This window comes from Dendrobates tinctorius, unplaced genomic scaffold (genome assembly GCF_039654945.1).
Source record: "Dendrobates tinctorius isolate UK_male_01 unplaced genomic scaffold, ASM3965494v1 ptg000361l, whole genome shotgun sequence".
Taxonomy (NCBI): Eukaryota; Metazoa; Chordata; class Amphibia; order Anura; family Dendrobatidae; genus Dendrobates; species Dendrobates tinctorius.
In genome coordinates, this window is record NW_027362027.1 from 907,923 (window position 1) to 927,983 (window position 20,061).

Below are 20,061 nucleotides of genomic sequence, written 5' to 3' on the forward strand. Positions count from 1 at the left end.
TCTCCCGCAAGGCAACAGTTAACAGCTGCCAGCCAATCACAGGCCATTACTGTCATGCGCCGGAACTACGCTGCGCGCCTCATCTGAATTGGAGAGGAGGACATCACTGGAGCTCGGCCAGGTAAGGAGTAACTTTTTTTTTTCTGTAAAGCCGCGGTATGGGGCTGCATAATACCGTTATCGGGGTACATTATACTATAGGATGGGGGGAGGGAGGGAAAGGGGCTGCATGATACTCCTACGGGGCTGTATTATACTGCTATGGGGCTGTATTATACTAATATGCAGGTGCATTACACTACTATGGGGTGCATTATACCAGTATGGGGGTGCATTATACTATGGGGTGCATTATACTGATATGGGGGTGCATTATACTGTTATGGGGCTGCAATATACTACCGGATGTATTATACTGCATTAGGGGTGCATTATACTGCAATGTGGGTGCATTATACTGCTATGGGGCTGCATTATACTGCTATGGGGCTGGATTATACTACTATGGGGGTGCATTATACTGCTATGGGGGTGCATTATACTGCTATGGGGGTGCATTATATTTCTATGGGTCTGTATTATACAGCTATGTGGTGCATTATACTGCTATGGAGCTGCATTATAGCATGGAGGTGCATGATACTGATATGGGGCTGCATTATACTGCTATGGGGCTGCATCATACTATGGGGTGCATTAAACTGCTGTGGAGCTGCATTAAATTGCTATGGGGCTGCATTATACTATGGGATGCAATATACTGATATGGAGTGCATTATACTGCTATGTGTCACGGACCCGTCCTGTGTGACATGACCTGCAGGTCGGTAACTGAAACAACGCGACACGGCATGTGAAGCTGTCCTGTGTGACACGGCCCGCAGGCCGGTAACTGTAAACAACAAGACAAGAGGGGGACAACAGTTTCAACGGTTGGCTCTGCGATAGGGAAAGGGGACGTGGAGACCTCCTGCACTCCCCTGAGTCAGTGTCCCTAACGCTCCTAACGTTCCCTATGCCGGTTCCGCACCAGGCGCCACTCAGGATACCTGTCACCCTAGCACATCCTACACCTATCCCTTGCTAGGGAGCTGGGTGGCGCAGGCACTGGCCCCACCGCTGTACTAATACACACGAAGGGAAAAAACAAACAGGGGAACACCACTTAGCTTTACTCTGTGCACTTGCTCCCGGCAACAGAGTCCAAAACCAGAATGCAGCTCTCCTCCTGAAATGCTGCCACTAAGCTCTGTCAGAGCTGCAAGGAAATCCCCTCTGACTCCTTCCACACCAGGGCTCAGACCGTGCTGCAAGGAGCTCTCTCCAGCTCCTTCCTCCACCATGGATGGTTGGAAATGAATACTATCACCAACGCTGATTGCAACACCTGTGATTCTTTTATAGCAGAGCCAGCAATCACACCTGCATATCATAAACATGTGCACTTAACTAAAGAAACAGAGTGCAATGATGCTACCCACCACCGGGGGGCAAATTTAGAACAAAAGACACCACAGTGCAATAATCCTAATGGCGACCGGGGTCAAAAACATCTCCAAGCACAGCTTTAGAAAAAAAAAGGTTGCCTGTGCTTTTATCTATCCAGATCCCGCATGGACCATGACACTATGGGGCTGAATTATACTATGGGATGTATTATACTGCAATGGGACTGCATTATACTGCAATGGGGGTGCATTATACTGCTATGGGGCTGCATTATACTACTATGGGGGTGCATTATTCTCCTATGGAGGTGTATTATACTGCTATGGGGGTGCATTATACTACTATGGGGGTGCATTATACCGCAATTGGGGTGCATTATACCGCAATGGGGCTGCATTATACTATTATGGGGCTGCATTATAGCACTATGGGGGGCATTATACCACTATGGGGTGCATTATACTGCTATGGGAGTGCATTATACTGGTATGGGGGTGCATTATACTATAGGGGTGAGGGGGGAAGGGGCTGCATGATATTTCTATGGGGGTGCATTATACTGCTATGGTGTTACATTATACTACAGTCATATGTAAAAGTTTGGGCACCCCTATTAATGTTAACCTTTTTTCTTTATAACAATTTTGGTTTTTGCAACAGCTATTTCAGTTTCATATATCTAATAACTGATGGACTCAGTTATATTTCTGGATTCAAATGAGGTTTATTGTACTAACAGAAAATGTGCAATCTGCATTTAAACAAAATTTGACCGGTGCAAAAGTATGGGCACCCTTATCATTTTCTTGATTTGAACACTCCTAACTACTTTTTACTGACTTCCTGAAGCACTAAATTGGTTTTGTAACCTCATTGAGCTTTGAACTTCATAGCCAGGTGTATCAAATCATGAGAAAAGGTATTTAAAGTGGCCACTTGCAAGTAGTTCTCCTATTTGATTCTCCTATGAAGAGTGGCATCATGGGCTCCTCAAAACAACTCTCAAATGATCTGAAAACAAAGATTATTCAACATAGCTTTTCAGGGGAAGGATACAAAAAGTTGTCTCAGAGATTTAACCAGTCAGTTTCCACTGTGAGGAACATAGTAAGGAAATGGAAGAACACAGGTACAGTTCTTGTTAAGCCCAGAAGTGGCAGGCCAAGAAAAATATCAGAAAGGCAGAGAAGAAGAATGGTGAGAACAGTCAAGGACAATCCACAGACCACCTCCAAAGACCTGCAGCATCATCTTGCTGCAGATGGTGTCACTGTGCATCGGTCAACAATACAGCGCATGCATAACGCCTTTTTGTATGACCAAACAACCCAATCTTTGTTTCATCAGTCCACAGGACCTTCTTCCAAAATGTAACTGGCTTGTCCAAATGTGCTTTTGCATACCTCAGGCGACTCTGTTTGTGGCGTGCTTGCAGAAACGGCTTCTTTCGCATTACTCTCCCATACAGCTTCTCCTTGTGCAAAGTGCGCTGTATTGTTGACGGATGCACAGTGACACCATCTGCAGCAAGATGATGCTGCAGGTCTTTGGAGGTGGTCTGTGGATTGTCCTTGACTGTTCTCACCATTCTTCTTCTCTGCCTTTCTGATATTTTTCTTGGCCTGCCACTTCTGGGCTTAACAAGAACTGTACCTGTGTTCTTCCATTTCCTTACTATGTTCCTCACAGTGGAAACTGACAGGTTAAATCTCTGAGACAACTTTTTGTATCCTTCCCCTGAAAAGCTATGTTGAATAATCTTTGTTTTCAGATCATTTGAGAGTTGTTTTGAGGAGCCCATGATGCCACTCTTCATAGGAGAATCAAATAGGAGAACTACTTGCAAGTGGCCACTTTAAATACCTTTGCTCATGATTTGATACACCTGGCTATGAAGTTCAAAGCTCAATGAGGTTACAAAACCAATTTAGTGCTTCAGGAAGTCAGTAAAAAGTAGTTAGGAGTGTTCAAATCAAGAAAATGATAAGGGTGCCCATACTTTTGCACCGGTCAAATTTTGTTTAAATGCAGATTGCACATTTTCTGTTAGTACAATAAACCTCATTTGAATCCAGAAATATAACTGAGTCCATCAGTTATTAGATATATGAAACTGAAATAGCTGTTGCAAAAACCAAAATTGTTATAAAGAAAAAAGGTTAACATTAATAGGGGTGCCCAAACTTTTACATATGACTGTATGAAGTTACATTATACTATGGGGGTGCATTATACTATGGGGTGCATTATACTGCTATGGCATTGTATTATGCTGCTATGGGGTTGCATTATACTATGGAGGTGCATTATACTGCTATGGGGCTGCATTATACTATGTGGTGCATTATATTGCAATGGGGATGCATTATACTGCTATGGGGCTGCATTATACTTGGGGTGCATTATACTGCTATGGGGGTATACATTATACTGCTATGGGGTAGTATTATACTGCTATGGGGCTGCATTATACTTGGGGTGTATTATACTGCTATGGGGGTGCATTATACTACTATGGGGTGCATTATACTGCTATGGGGGTGCATTATACTACTATGAAGGTGCATTATACTACTATGAGGCTGCATTATTCTGCTATGTGGATGCATTATACTACTATGAAGGTGCATTATACTTCTATGGGACTGTATTATACACCTATGGGGGTGCATTATAATGCAATGGGGCTGCATTAAACTTCTATGCTGGTGCATTATACCGCAATGGGGCTTCATTATGCTACTATCGGGCTTCATTATACTATTACTGGGGCTGCATTATACCACTATGGGGATGCATTATGCCACTATGGGGTGCATTATACCGCTATGAGGGTGCATTATACTGCTATGTGGGTGCATTATACTATGTATGACTATAGGGTACAGTATACTACTATGGGGTGCATTATACTGCTATGGAGCTGCATTACACTATGGGGTGCATTATACTGCTATGGGGGTGCATTATCCTGCTATGCAGCTGCATTACACTATGGTGTGCATTATACTGCTTTGGGGTGCATTATACTGCTATGGGGCTGCATTATACTATTGGATGTATTATACTGCAATGGGGGTGCATTATGCTACTATGAAGGTGCATTATACTATGGTACTGCATCATGCTGCTATGGGGGTGCATTATACTACTATGAAGGTGCATTATACTATGGGGCTGCATTATACTGCTATGGGGTGCATTATACTATGGGGCTGCATTATACTGCTATGGAGGTGCATTATACTGCTATGTGGGTGCATTATGTTTCTATAGGGCTGTATTATACTGCTATGGGGGTGCATTATTCTGAAATGGAGCTGCATTAAACTGCTATGGATGTGCACTATACTACTATGGGGGTGCACTATACCGCAATGGGGGTGCATTATACCACAATGGGGCTGCATTATACTACTATGAGGCTGCATTATACCATTGTTGGGGTGCATCATACCTCTATGGGGGTGCATTATACCACTATGGGGTGCCTTAAACCGCTATGGGGTGCATTATACCGCTATTGGGTGCATTTTACTGCTATGGGGGTGCATTATACTAGTATGTGGGTGCATTATACTGTTATCTGGGTGCATTACACTATATACAGTTATGGCCAAAAGTATTGACACCCCTGCAATTTTGTCAGATAATACTCAGTTTCTTCCTGAAAATGATTGCAAACACAAATTCTTTGTTATTATTATCTTCATTTAATTTGTCTTAAATGAAAAAACACAAAAAGAATTGTCCTAAAGCCAAATTGGATATAATTCCACACCAAGCATAAAAAAGAGGGTGGACAAAAGTATTGGCACTGTTTGAAAAATCATGTGATGCTTCTCTAATTTGTGTAATTAAGAGCACCTGTAACTTACCTGTGGCACCTAACAGGTGTTGGCAATAACTAAATCACACTTGCAGCCAGTTGACATGGATTAAAGTTGACTGAACCTCTGTCCTGTGTCCTTGTGTATACCACATTGAGCATGGAGAAAAGAAAGAAGACCAAAGAACTGTCTGAGGACTTGAGAAACCAAAATTGTGAGGAAGCATGAGCAATCTCAAGGCTACAAGTCCATCTCCAAAGACCTGAATGTTCCTGTGTCTACTGTGCGCAGTGTCATCAAGAAGTTTAAAGCCCATGGCACTGTGGCTAACCTCCCCAGATGTGGACGTAAAAGAAAAATTGACAAGAGGTTTCAACGCAAGATTGTGCGGATGTTGGATAAAGAACCTCAACTAACATCCAAACAGGTTCAAGCTCCCCTGCAGTCCGAGGGTACAACAGTTTCAACCCGTACTATCCGTCGGCGTCTGAATGAAAAGGGATTGTATGGTAGGAGACCCAGGAAGACCCCACTTCTTACCCCGAGACATAAAAAAGCCAGGCTGGAGTTTGCCAAAACTTACCTGAAAAAGCCTAAAACGTTTTGGAAGAATGTTCTCTGGTCAGATGAAACAAAAGTAGAGCTTTTTGGGCAACGGCATCAACATAGAGTTTACAGGAGAAAAAAAGAGGCATTCAAAGAAAAAAACACGGTTCTTACAGTCAAACATGGCAGAGGTTCCCTGATGTTTTGGGGTTGCTTTGCTGCCTCTGGCACTGGACTGCTTGACCGTGTGCATGGCATTATGAAGTCTGAAGACTACCAACAAATTTTGCAGCATAATGTAGGGCCCAGTGTGAAAAAGCTGGGTCTCCCTCAGAGGTCATTGGTCTTCCAGCAGGACAATGACCAAAAACACACTTCAAAAAGCACTAGAAAATGGTTTGAGAGAAAGCACTGGAGACTTCTAAGGTGGCCAGCAATGAGTCCAGACCTGAATCCCATAGAACACCTGTGGAGAGATCTAAAAATGGCAGTTTGGAGAAGGCACCCTTCTAATACCAGGGACCTGGAGCAGTTTGCCAAAGAAGAATGGTCTAAAATTCCAGTAGAGCATTGTAAGAAACTCATTGATGGTTACCGGAAGCGGTTGGTCACAGTTATTTTGGCTAAAGATTGTGCAACCAAGTATTAGGCTGAGGGTGCCAATACTTTTGTCTGGCCCATTTTTGGAGTTTTGTGTGAAATGATCAATGTTTTGCTTTTTGCTTCATTCTCTTTTGTGTTTTTTCATTTAAGACAAATTAAATGAAGATAATAATACCAAAGAATTTGTGTTTGCAATCATTTTCAGGAAGAAACTGAGTATTATCTGAGAAAATTGCAGGGTTGTCAATACTTTTGGCCACAACTTGTATGACTTTGGGGTACATTATACTACTATGTGGGTGCATTATAGTATATATGACTATAGGGTACATTATACTGCTATGGGGCTGCATAATACCGCTATATATGACTATGGGGTACATTATGCTATTATAGATGACTATGGGGGCAATATAGAGAGACATGGGGGAAGTATGGAGAGACATGAGGCAGAATGGGAGGACACGTGGGGTCCAGAATGGGAGGACACGTGAGGTCCAGAATGTGGGATATTATTACTGTGGGGGCTAAATAAAGGATATTATTTTTGAGGATACTGTTGTCAGTGGGGGGGAGGAGAGGTCCTGTTACTGTGCAGGGCGACATGGTCTCTTTGTTCTCCATCTGGTGTAGTATAGAGGTTGGGGAAAAATTGGAGAATGTGCTCTAGATAACTGTGTTATTTTCTGCAGAGACGAGTCCTGGCTGGAAGGAGTGATGGTGGTGTGCACTGGATGAAGATGAAAAGCAAAGATGAAGGACTTCAACTAGAGACGTCACTGGTGAGTCAGTGTTTTACCTGTACACTGACACTACACACTGTATACTATATACAGAGCTACTGTGTATAATGTCACTGGTGAACACTGCAATATCTGTACACTGACATTATATACAGAGCTCCTGAGTATATTGTTACTGGTGATCACTGTACAGTATATCACCTGTACATGGACAATGTATATGAAGTACAGTTCTCCTCTGTATAATGGCACTTATGGTGATATTAGTATTGTGTTTTTTTTATTAATGATCAGTATTGTAGTATTTGGTCACTGTGGTGGTAATATGTGAAGCCTGGGAGGACTCTCAAGGGAGCCCCGAAAATTTTGCCAGTTTGTAGCTCCAAAATTTCTAGTGGCAGCCCTGTCATAGAGTCTGTCTGGGATTACAAGAAGAGACAAAAGGATTTGCGTAAGTCTACATTCAGCTAAGATCTGCAGTTAATTCTCAAAGATGTTTATAACAGCCTCCCTGCAGAGCTCCTTCAAAACTGTGTGAAGGTGTACTTAGAAGAATTTCTGCTTTCAAGCTGTTCTGAAGGCAAAGGTGTTAGTAGTCGGATTCATGCGTTTACTCAGCAGGGATCCAGATCCTCACATTCTGCACTCTCCTCCTATTTTTCCACTGCAGAGGAGATTGCAGAAGAGATTGCCTTGCAGCAAATCTCTTCTGAGGCTAAGTCCTTCTGTCCTCGTACTGGGCATGCTCATGGGACGATCTCCCATTGGAGATCGGGAGTCATGTGCTCAGGTCCCGCTCCAGTTCTCATTGGTCCATCTCAGAGATCTGGAAGCGTGCAGAAGGTCCCGGCTGCTATAAAAGGCGCGCATGGCTGTTCCGCCATGCGCTAGTATAGTCATACTTGCTGTGTGTATGAGGACGGATGCATGATTCTGGTGACTGACTCATTTGAAAACCCTTCCCTCTGATATTACGCATGTGAATAGGGACTGAGTTAGTTTCAGCGCCAGCGCTCCTCTGCTTCAACTCGCATAGCTGCTAGCGTCCGACATTGCGCTTGCGCCTTGCCTTTGTCGCTTGGTGGCAGTGTCCACGCCGCGCTACAGTAGCAGCCTCTTTTGCGTTTGCAGTTGCAACACCGCACACACGGTAGGTCTAGACGGACGTCCGCCGTCTTGGGCTACTCCTTTGACCGTATACCGTGTGTGCGTTTTTTACTGAGTTCTGTGACTACAACAGGCTCAGTTATTTGTGTTTGTACTTTTTGCATCTCCGTGAGTTTAACTGAGATTGCTCTGCACACCTGGGTGGAGTTTGACCCCGTGTGCAATTCCGCCATATTGCTCCTGCCACCACCTAGCAGCGGTTATTTCACCTACTGCACGGTGGACCCCGAGCGGCGAACGCACTTTATTTATATTTTTATTTAGTGCGTTCCGCCGTTCCTAACATTATACTAGCGCCAGGGTCTGGCTAGTAATGGCAGAACAGCAGCAACTCTTACAGTGTATTCGACAGCTTGAGGGCTGGCTGGCCACTCTTGAGAGGGCTCTCTCAGCTGCACAATCCACCGAAGATGCTGTAAATGCAATCACAGACGCGGTTTCCCGTATGTCCACGTCCTCCCCCGTGGACATACGGGAAACCGCATCTGTGATTGCCTTTACAGCAGTGCTCCATTCAGCTGGAGTTACTGGCTGCGCGATTCCCTACGGAACGAGCCAAGGTGGGGTTTATTGTCTCCCTGCTGTCGGGCAAAGCGTTGGAGTGGACTACGCCACTATGGGAGCGTGGTGACCCAGAGGTTCGGACCGCTGCTCACTTTCTAACAGCTATTGAGCAGGTCTTCCTCGGTCCATGGGTCACCCATGATACCTCTCTTCAGCTTCTAGCTTTGACTCAGGGTGCTGTATCGGTTAGTCAGTATGCCGTCCGGACACTGGCTTCCGAGTTGGATTTGTCCGATAAAGCCCTCATCCCTGTGTTTTGGAGAGGTTTGGCGGAGCACGTAAAAGATGCTCTCTCCACTAGAGAGGTTCTTGCCAGTTTGGAAGAGCTGATTGCCATTTCCACCCGCATTGACCTCCATTATTCTGAGCGCGGTATGGAGCGTGCTCAATCCAAACGGAAGGTTACTCCGGCTCCCAATTTTTTTGAGCCTCTGGAACTACTTGAGCCAGAGGTTCCACCCCCAGAGCCCATGGAGGTGTCTCGCACTGTTCTTTAGGCGTGTCCGGCACATGACTCCAGTTGCGGCCCTATTTGTCAACACACGGGGTCTCAGAACAACAGTGCCCCGCAACGGCCAGATTCTGTACCGCCGCGTAAGACCCTTGTTCCTCCCCACCTTCTGCTGAAGGTTCTTGCCTGGGCACACACGTCCAGGAGGGGTGGTCACTACGGCTATATGCAGACCACAAAACTCCTGGCAGGGTCTTACTGGTGGCCGCACAGGGCTCGGGATGTTAAAAAATATATTCGGGCCTGCGCCTTTTGTGCTCGGAATAGCCTCCTTAAGCGAAGAGCGGAGACGCCCGCCGACACACCGTGGCGTTCCACTTTAAGTTCTGTTCCCGCTGTCTCCACGGGTCCCTTCTCAGACCTGGCGATATTGCCACCACTGAGGCCTTCCACGTGTCCCGGGTCTCTCTGTCATCTACCGGGACATCAGACTTGCCTGCGGACGAATCTGAGGCCTATACCTCTTACGGGCACAAGTTGGTGGATCGTAAGGCTCAGGGAGGGGGGCCCTAGGAGGGGGGTAATGTTAGGAGTTGGATTCCTGCGTTTACTCAGCAGGGATCCAGATCCTCACATTCTGCACTCTCCTTCCTATTCGTCCTGTCCCTGCAGCTGAAAATCACCCCATAGCATGATGCTGCCACCACCTTGTTTCACTGTTGGGATTGTATTGGGCAGGTGATGAGCAGTGCCTGGTTTTCTCCACACATACTGCTTAGAATTATCACCAAAAAGTTCTATCTTCGTCTCATAAGACCAGAGAATCTTATTTCTCATAGTCTGGGAGTCCTTCATGTGTTTTTAGAAAACTCTATGTGGGCTTTTATATGTCTTGCACTGAGGAGAGGCTTCTGTCAGGCCACTCTGCCAAAAAGACCCGACTGGTGGAGGGCTGCAGTGACAGTTGACTTTGTGGAACTTTCTTCCATCTCCCTACTGCATCTGTGGAGCTCAGCCACAGAGATCTTGGGGTTCTTCTTTACCTCTCTCACCAAGACTCTTCTCCCACAATTGCTTAGTTTGGCTGGATGGCCAGGTCTAGGAACACTTCAGGTGGTCCCAAACTTCTTCCATTTAAAGTTTATGGAGGCCACTGTGCTCTTAGGAACCTTGAGTACTGCAGAAATTCTTTTGTAACCTTGGCCACATTTGTGCCTTGCCACAATTCTGTCTCTGAGCTCTTTGGCCAGTTCATTTGACCTCATGATTCTCATTTGGTCTGACATGCACTGTGAGCTGTGAGGTCGTATATAGACAGGTGTGTGCCTTTACAAATCAAGTCCTATCAGTATAATTAAACACAGCTGGACTCCAATGAAGGAGTAGAATCATCTCAAGGAGGATCACAAGGAGATGGACAGCGTGTGACTTAAATATGAGTGTCTGAGCAAAGTGTCTGAATACTTACAGTATGACCATGTGATATTTCAGTTTTTATTTTTTAATAAATGTGCAAAAATGTATACATTTCTGTTTTTTTTCAGTCAAGATGGCGTGCAGAGTGTACATTAATGAGAAAAAATGAACTTTTTTGAATTTACCAAATGGCTGCAATGAAACAAAGGGTGAAAAATGTAAAGGGGTCTGAATGCTTTCCGTACCCACTGTATGTATGTATATATATATATATATATATATGTATATATATATACAATATATATATATATATATATATATATAATATCCAGATAACTATGGATCAATATAACATTTAAATAAAAACTTACTAAACTAGCAGTGTCCAATTTTACTAATAAAGAGCTGCAATCCAGTTTTAATGTTTGAATTATCTGATGTAAATTGTGAATTGAACAATGAACTAATAACCTATAACAGAATTTTCAGGAATGCTCTGCCTGTGGAAAAAAATAACATCCAGGGCATGCTGGTAATAAGTGGTTGAGCTCAAGAGTCATCGAAAGGATGAGCAGATGAGGGAGGGCTATCGCCTATTATCTGCCAGCAGCTCTTCACTATAGTACAAGTTGAGGGAGAGCAGTGGATCTTCACACCTCACAAGCTCTCATAGAGATGAAGACTTCCTGCACATTCTACCACCACAGAGGATCCAGAATATGAGAAAACCTTGATCAGAGTCATTCTTATTTAGCTTTATGAGTAAGAGACATCCTACAAGTAGCATAGTTTTTCCATTTCATTTGACCTGCAATATTCCACATTTTTTTCAAAGTGCATGAGAAAAATTGAAACAAGTAAGTAGAACTTTTTCTTGACAACGTATTGAATGGAAACACTTGCCTTATTTGTAATACTCTTTATATAACCTATATGTTTACTGGTACGCATGTATAAAAATAAAAAATCTAGTTTTTTTTATAATCATTGGCATTCATAATTATAGCTACTTTTAACTATCCTTAGAGTGTCTAGTACTTTTATATTCTGTCTCAGATATTTTTACAGGAAGCTTCAAAATTATTTTGTAATTTATAATGTGTCACATTAGTTACATATGAAGTTACATCTTAGGCTCTGTTCAGACTATTGTCATAGCTTTAGCCTATAACACAGCCAGATAGTTACTTTCAATTGGACACACACCATTGATTTAATGGGATCTAATAGGGTTCTATCAAGGTTTTCTGCAAAATGGTTATGGAAAGAATAATACAGAATTGGCCATTCCAGTTTTAAAACAAAAATGATGAAAATTACGGTATCATTGATGCTAATGTGAAAAAGGCTTATGCAATGGATTTATGGTTCGCTACAATAAACACCATATGTATAAATTTGGTTCTCGAACTTGGAAGATTAGTGGCTATACTGACGTTTGTCATATTCTATAACATACAGCTAATGATTCTTGTTTGTAACTGGTTAATGTTACTAATACCCTCAAACATGGGGTCATGGTTCTCCATTTTATGAAGAGTTGAGCCCCATCATCACAGTTAGCACCATGCAACTGTATGCATCTCCAATAACAGCTATAGATGTCAACTTTTAACCTACTGATTGATTTACAAAATGTCAGGCTGGTATTTACATTGTCATCTTCTGTTAGGAAATTTGCATTACGTATTGCTTTGAAAAATGGGAACATCTTTATAAAATCACTTATAAATGTTATGTTTTTCAAAGCCTATAGCATAGGACATTAAACTAGTCTGGGCATAAGATATAGGATGACATTCTCTATTTACATGATTACCCTTTTCATTTCTTTTTGGACACATTAACTAATAATATAAAGCCTTATTTTAGTGGACTCATTACCAGAAAGTAGACAGGTGTTTGTGGCTGTCCATCCTGAAATATGGATGATGGTTATCACACAACTCCAAGTAACATCCAATATAAACTATATCTCCTTCCTCTATACATATACTTTGTAAGATGCTGGTTCGAATACAGACGGCAGTCCCCTTATTTACACTTCATTTTAGAAAATCTTTCGTTTGAAAGGTTATTCTGTATTTGTAAAGCTCAAATATGTGTCGATGAGCGAGTAATTCTAAAATCATAGTCAAACATATGGATCACAGGTTTTTTTCTACTTTATGGTTTTAACCTTATATACAGTATTTATAATCATTTAAATAATTTCCTCATTAGATATGTGACTATTTGTTTGCTCAGATTAGATCATTTGCATATTAGCAATACATGTTATTACAAAAATGTGTCCTTATCTGGGTGCATAGAAATAACCGAGCAGCATTAGTTGTATCTCTTTTATTTTTGCATCATCATGACTCCCTGGGTTAAGATAACTTAAGTTTATATGTAAAAATCACACAATAATGTTGTTCTGAACTGTATTTAAAGACAATGCCAAATTATGAAAATAGCCACTTTATATTGAATTACTAATGTTTTTCTTTTGGAATAGTTTACTATGAAATTTTGCATATAAGTCTTCTTGGTTATCCCAAGACACATAAGAAACCAATATATGACTCTTAGCTCTGCCACATCCACCTATTTTATTCCACCTCTCTTTAGTAATAAATTCATTTATCACGTGTTAATTTCACAACTGTCTGTGCTGTATATATAACACCTTACTTGTATTCAATATTTTGCAGGTTTTTCTGTCATGCAGATAAATCTTGTATAAAGTTAAAAGAAACTTAAAATAAAGAGTAATGACCTCACTGGTTCTTTGGGGGATGTTGTAAAATCATTTCCAGTTTCTATTACTTGGCAATTGTCGCATTCAGTTATTTTTTATTCTTTTTTTTCTTGGATTTTGTTAGTCAACACAATTATTTTTTGCTCCCAATGCAGGGCTTTAGAGTCACCCCGATGTTCAGTCTCCTGAATATCACAAAACATTCAATAATGCACAGCAAAGTTAGTTTCTCCAGTTTTTGCAGATAATAAATCTTAATCTCTGTGTAAATTGACTTTTAATTATAGTTTATGTTTCAGTTCTTCACCGGTTTATATATAATTTTTGTTTCCGTTCAGTGAATAAGACAAATTATCTTTTTATTCCGTGACATCAAACTGATGTATATTTATAAGGCTTTGCTACAATTCTATCCAGTCTGCTGTGTAACATACAGGACATATATGCATGTGGTCTTGCAGTGATTTAAAATAATGCACCAAACTTGATATGGTTTTTGGTTTCTCAGAACTGACGCAAACAAACAAATGAGGAACTCTGGCACAAGACGTGAGCGTTCCCGCAGCTGATTCTGAATATACGCTATTCTCAGCCACGGACAGTTTTCCTTTAAAAATAGGAATATTATCGACTATAACATTTTACTTATGTTGAAGTATTTTATTTTCCTGGTGTTACTTTTGTTCAGGTATCACTGGCTTCTTCTTGAGTTGTGATTCTTACCTTTTTATATACATGGGTAAATGAATAGTCCATTATAGAACCATTTTGAATTCATGTTTTGTTGATCTTAAACATTTTATATAACAGATGTGTTTCTCCTGATTTTTTTCTTGGTTAGGGGATCACTGATGTTTTAATAAACTTTGAATAAATAACTAGTAATAAATAAGAAACCTTGCAATATATCTTAATAGAAATAATAGTGCTGCGCTCGTGGCCACTTCTCCTCCCCCTTTGCCTCATGAACTCGTCATTCACTGTGGAATAATGCAAAAATCCATCTTTGTGCTGATGGAGGCATCAACATTTTACCAATAGAAGTTTATCTTTCTGAAAAAAGGAGAGAGGAAAATTGCAGAAAGGAGATGGAGGCAGACACACAGAACACACACAACACACAGAGCACACACAACACACAGAACACACACACAACACACAGAGCACACACAACACACACAGCACACACAACACACACAACAAGCACACACAACACACACAACAAACACACACATGCTGCTGAAGGCTATGCCAAGTCGATTTTTAAGCAACAGCTTTGTTTTTAATTTTGCTGCTCCTCTGTTAATTCAGAGGGTATGTGATAGATAAATAGGGAAGCAGAATCATTTCTTCTGTGTGTGCAGCTTACGGGAGACATCATAGCAGCTACTTTTCAATCATTACCTTAGGGAAAACTGACACTGCCATTACACAGTACACAGCAAGGGCACAGTTATAAGATTATCTCAGCACAGGAACATTTTTTTAACACATCCTGTTGTGGAACTTATTATTACTCCAAGATGTACTCATTAAAATGTACTTCGTTTGCGTGAAAACCCATTTATACCCTATATGACACATGTCGGACATGCACAGGGTGAGCTTGCCCCATACTCAGTAGGTAAAGACTGTATGTTACAGCCAGGATCTACCTTTAACAATCACGGATTGAGCAGATCTCCACACATCATTGTTAATTTTAAACACGTGTCGGCAGGGGGGTGTGTCATTCCATGAGCCCATCCACGCGCCTGTGATGAGATTGCGGGTTACTGATGGGTTGCTATGACAGCAAGTGATCTGTTGAAGACCTCTATGCTTTCAAACCTGGGCTTCAAAGGAAACTGTGATTTTTACCATATGCATTACTCTATCAGACAATCACAGCTTCAAGTCCCCTGAGGAGGCTATTAAGAAGAGTAACAAGTTAAAAATTTTGTAAAAAAATATGAAAAAATATAAAAAACATAAAAGTTCAAATCAACACCCTTTTCCCCCCATTAAAAATATAGTTAAAAAACACACATGTAGTATCACCTCGCTCAGAAAAGTCTGACCTATCAAAATATGAAAATAATTAACCTGTAAAAGAAAAAAATCAAGAACTCCAAAATCATGATTTTTTTTTGGTCCCTGCAATACCACAAAAAATTCTGTCACAAGCGATCAAAACGTCATATCTATTTTACAATGGTACAATAAAAACATTGTCTCACCCGGCAAAAAATAAGCCATTATGCAGCTCCATCGACTGAAAAATGAAAACATTACTGGTCTCAGAAAATGGCGACAACAACGTCAACATTTTTTGTTGCAAACTTCTGATTTTTTTTCCCCACTAAAATAATAAAAAACTGGACATATCTGTTAATTGTAGTAATGAGCAGAGTCCTATTGCGAATCATTTTTAATAATGCTACATTCTAATAAAATCCTTAATAGGCTACAATTTAGGTAACTACTCCTGATTGGCCACATATAAACACATTTACATTTTGTGAAAGAATATCACAACATCATGTTTTAGGTTTTCTTTTAAGGTAGATGTTTTATTCTACGCATCTGATGATGAACCAAGAAAAAAGGTAGGGAAGCAGACAGCTGTATAAAGTGTTTTATTGGATAGCTGCATTGTTTTTTTACATTAATTATCTAATTCTACTTTTCAGTGTTATTATTCATAATGTGTCTGGAAATATGCAGGGTAAATATATGGACGCAAATTGAATTTTTATTCATTAATTACTGTTTTTATTTACAACAGGTAAAAAATCTATTGTTCCATCTATCACCACGGTCTATAGTGTTGGTAGTACCTAATGATCAAACCTAGACCACCTGTTGGGCAGATGTCTTCAGTCGTTGCTCCTGCTAAAGATTTTGATGAGATGGGAACCAAGGAAGTAGAGCTTATTCTTGTAAAGGAGCAAAATGGAGTTCAGTTTACTAATTCTGTACTGGTAAACCCATCACAGACAGATCCTGATATTGAAGAGAGAGAGACCTGGAGTAAGAAAATTGATTTTCTTCTTTCTGTTATTGGATTTGCTGTGGACTTAGCTAATGTTTGGAGGTTTCCCTACTTGTGTTACAAAAATGGAGGAGGTAAGAATCATGCAAAACATTTGTTCTAAATCTAAGTTTAATTTCTATTTATCTTAAAGGGTTGTCTGTAACTTAAGAATATGAAAATGGTGAGAGTCTAAACGCCCCGTTACACATAACGATGTCCCAGCGATCCCACCAACGATCCGACATGGATGGGATCGTTGGGGCATCGTTAGGCTGATCGCTGGTGAGCTGTCACATAGACAGCCCCTCCGGCGATCAGGACCAGCGAGCAAGCTGGTTTACAATGTAAACAGCGGGTATCTAAGAGCCGCGCGGCTCTTGGATACCCGCTGTTTACCTTGAAAACCAGCTTGCACACTGGTTTCCAAGGTAAACAGCAGGTATCCAAGAGCCGCGCAGCTCTTAGATACCCACTGTTTACATTGGAAACCAGTCTCCAGTGTCGCTGATCGCTGGTCTCTCACTGCCACACGCAGCGATGCATGCTGGCCAGTGGGAGACCAACGATCAAAAAATGGCCCAGGACGATGGAGCGTGATACCCGGCAGGGGGGGTGGTCGCTGAACCCCGTCACACACAGCGATCTCGCTGGCGAGATCTCTGTGTGTGACGGGGCCTTAACTCGTGTACCCCACTAATCAACTCATATGTGCTCCTTCAACAGATGGACATAACTGGTGTACAGAGTGGAATGCGGCAGCCTCATACATTATTCAGTGACTGCTGCCAAGTACTGCTTTTTATCTTCCAATGAAGTGAATGCCAAATGTCAGAACCCAATCAATCTCATATTGATGACTTATCCAGGGGATAGATCATCAGTTGTTAAAGGGGTATTCCCATCTCCAAGATCCTATCCCAATATGTAGTAGGTGTAATAATAATAATATTAGCAAATACTTCCAATTAGAAATGCAGTATAGTTTTTCTGATTCGCTATGTCTCTTTCCTCATGTGCAGACATTGCAGGACCTTAGGTATCCATGACCCAGACTTTCTCTAATAAGGCATGAAAGATAACTTTGCCTGTTACTAGAAATGAGCAGACCAATCCGCGAACGTTTGAGCTCGAGTTGAATTTCCTGAAATTCAGGGATTCACATGAATTCAAACATTTTGAGATTCAATTTGCAAACAAAGAGTTGTCCAGAACTATTTCCCAAACTGCTGAAGCATCAGAGTGCAGGCTAATGTCATTTTGTGTAACCGCGTGGACTTCCCCATAATGCCTTTCAGTTATGACATCTAATGGATTATCATACCTTGTACAGTGGTGATCCATACATGAGCCATAACAAATCAGCTGTTCCTAGCAGAGCACAGTTTTCTACGGCAGTCATTTTCCATCTCTAGAGTCACTGGGTACGTCTATTTCTCCAGTAGAGCGAAAGCTCTTATGGTCAGCAGAGTCCTCTCTTTCTCTTCCCTGTAGCGTATTTGCCCTTATGGAAGTGGGGTCTTCTCTCTTTCCCACCTATAGAGCATAAACCCTTATGGTCAGCTGGGTTCTCTCTCTCCCTCTCCTTGTATTTTCTTAGCAATTACAAACTTTACAGTATTGAGATTTGCACATTTATTCAACATTACTTAAATTTTGGGGGAAAATTCAACGAAGATGGTGAATTCCAATTGCAAAAGATTCACTCATCTCTACTTATTATCCTTTAACCCCTTTCCGACATTGGATGCACTGGTACATCCTATTTTGCAGTGCATTCCCACAAATGGACGTACCGGTGCATCATGGCAATCATGTGGGCACAGGAGGGGTACCAGCAAGATTGCGGCTTGGAGTTCAGCTTAAGTGATAGCCAAGACTCAGCTGCCACTGCCAGGAGTGGGCCCCGGGCTGTTTAACCCCCTAAATGCAGCAATCAATAATGATCACAATATTTAGAAGGCAGGGAGAAGGAGGGGGCTCGCTTTTCTATCTGATCGGTGGCCCCGCAATGATCGTCGCCCTCACAATGTCATCGCAAAGGCACAATCGTTGCTAGGGCAACCCAAGGTCAAATGACGACTTCTGGGTCTGGGACCTGAGGTGACCTGTTTAGACCTTGCCAGCTGCAAGGTCTAAAAGGCAATCTGTTAGTGCAGCACTGTACTGGTGTAATGCATTGCAATGTTGGTGCATTACAGTGCATTATACTAGTGATCAGAGTAAAAACAGTTAGGCTATGTGCGTATGTTGAGCATTTGCTTGCAGAAATTTCTGCAAGGTTTCTGCATCTCTTGGCAGGAAAAACGCTGTGGAAAAAACAATGTGACTGTTCTACACGTGAGATCACCGTGGGACACTCGGATTACCTGGATTATGGTGGACAGGTGAGTATATGTTGGTTTATTATTTTATATTATTTCTGGGAGATGAGGGTGTCGGGGATTTGGTGTTAGGTGAGTATAATGGGTTTTTATTTTTATTTGAATATGTATGCAATTTTACTTTTTTTTTTTATCTGTGAGCACAGGCGCCAGCAGATGAGACTATGTCTCCCATCAGCGGCTCCTGCTGTCACTGTTATCAGTGACAGCAGATGTAGCCAGATGGGAGCAGTAGTCTCATCAGCCCACCCCTGCAGGTCACTGTCACAGCTGTGGGGTAACGCTGACATCTGACGGCATGATCCCGCGGCGCTGTGACCAACAGTCTGCGGTAGTGTTACCACAGGTCACAGTCACAGCTGCGGGGTCACTCTGACATCTGACAGAATAATCCAACGGCGCTCTGACCGGCAGTACTAGCGGTATCATTACCGTGGGTCGCAGTTACAGCTGCGGGATCACGCTGACATCTGACAGAATGATCCAGCAACGCTCTGACGGACAGTCTGCGATAGCGTTACCGCAAGTAACAGTCACAGCTGTGGGGTCACGCTGACATCTGACAGCATTACCTCGCAGCGCTCTGACCCACGGTCTTACTGGTGGTAGCGTTACTGCTAATAAGAACCACCATGCTGGTGTTTCCCACACTGTCACACAGATGACAGTGTGGGAAACACCATAGGAAGCTACTATACCTGCGTTTTTGCTGTGGATTTGACTGACTCAATGGGTGTGGAAACGCAAAAAGAATTGACATACTGCAGAAAAAAATGCACTGCAAACACGCACGGAAATTTACTGATCATGTGCACAACATTTCAGGATTGTCATTGAATAAGCTTGTATAAGGATTACATTGCATTTTTGTCCCATTTCCTCGCATAAAAAACGCCTCGAAAATGCATAAAAATTGCACTGTGTGCGCATAGCCTTAAAGTCCCACAGGAGGGCTAAGTTAAAAAAAGTTAAAAAAAATCTTTAAAAAAATTTTAAAAAATTACAAAATAAAAAGCAAAAAAAAATTAAAAAAATATTATACCAAAAAATATGTATGAAAAAACAAAAATAAACAAAAAAGCACATCCTGTATATACTAGAGTATTTTTTAATGCTTTTCTCATGGGGGCCATACATACAAGGATAGGGATG

General features: G+C 41.8%; 1 protein-coding gene across 1 annotated transcript in view; it reads left to right on the top strand.

Moving 5' to 3' along the window:
- Positions 1–11,407: 11,407 nt before the first annotated feature.
- Positions 11,408–20,061, top strand: part of LOC141075545 (sodium-dependent dopamine transporter-like) — a 53,526-nt gene continuing 44,872 nt past the window's right edge. The window contains exons 1-2 of the mRNA XM_073562639.1: positions 11,408–11,626; positions 16,280–16,620. Of these exons, the coding sequence (XP_073418740.1) occupies positions 16,335–16,620 (286 nt within the window). The 5' untranslated portion in view covers positions 11,408–11,626; positions 16,280–16,334. The remainder of the gene's footprint in view (positions 11,627–16,279; positions 16,621–20,061) is intronic.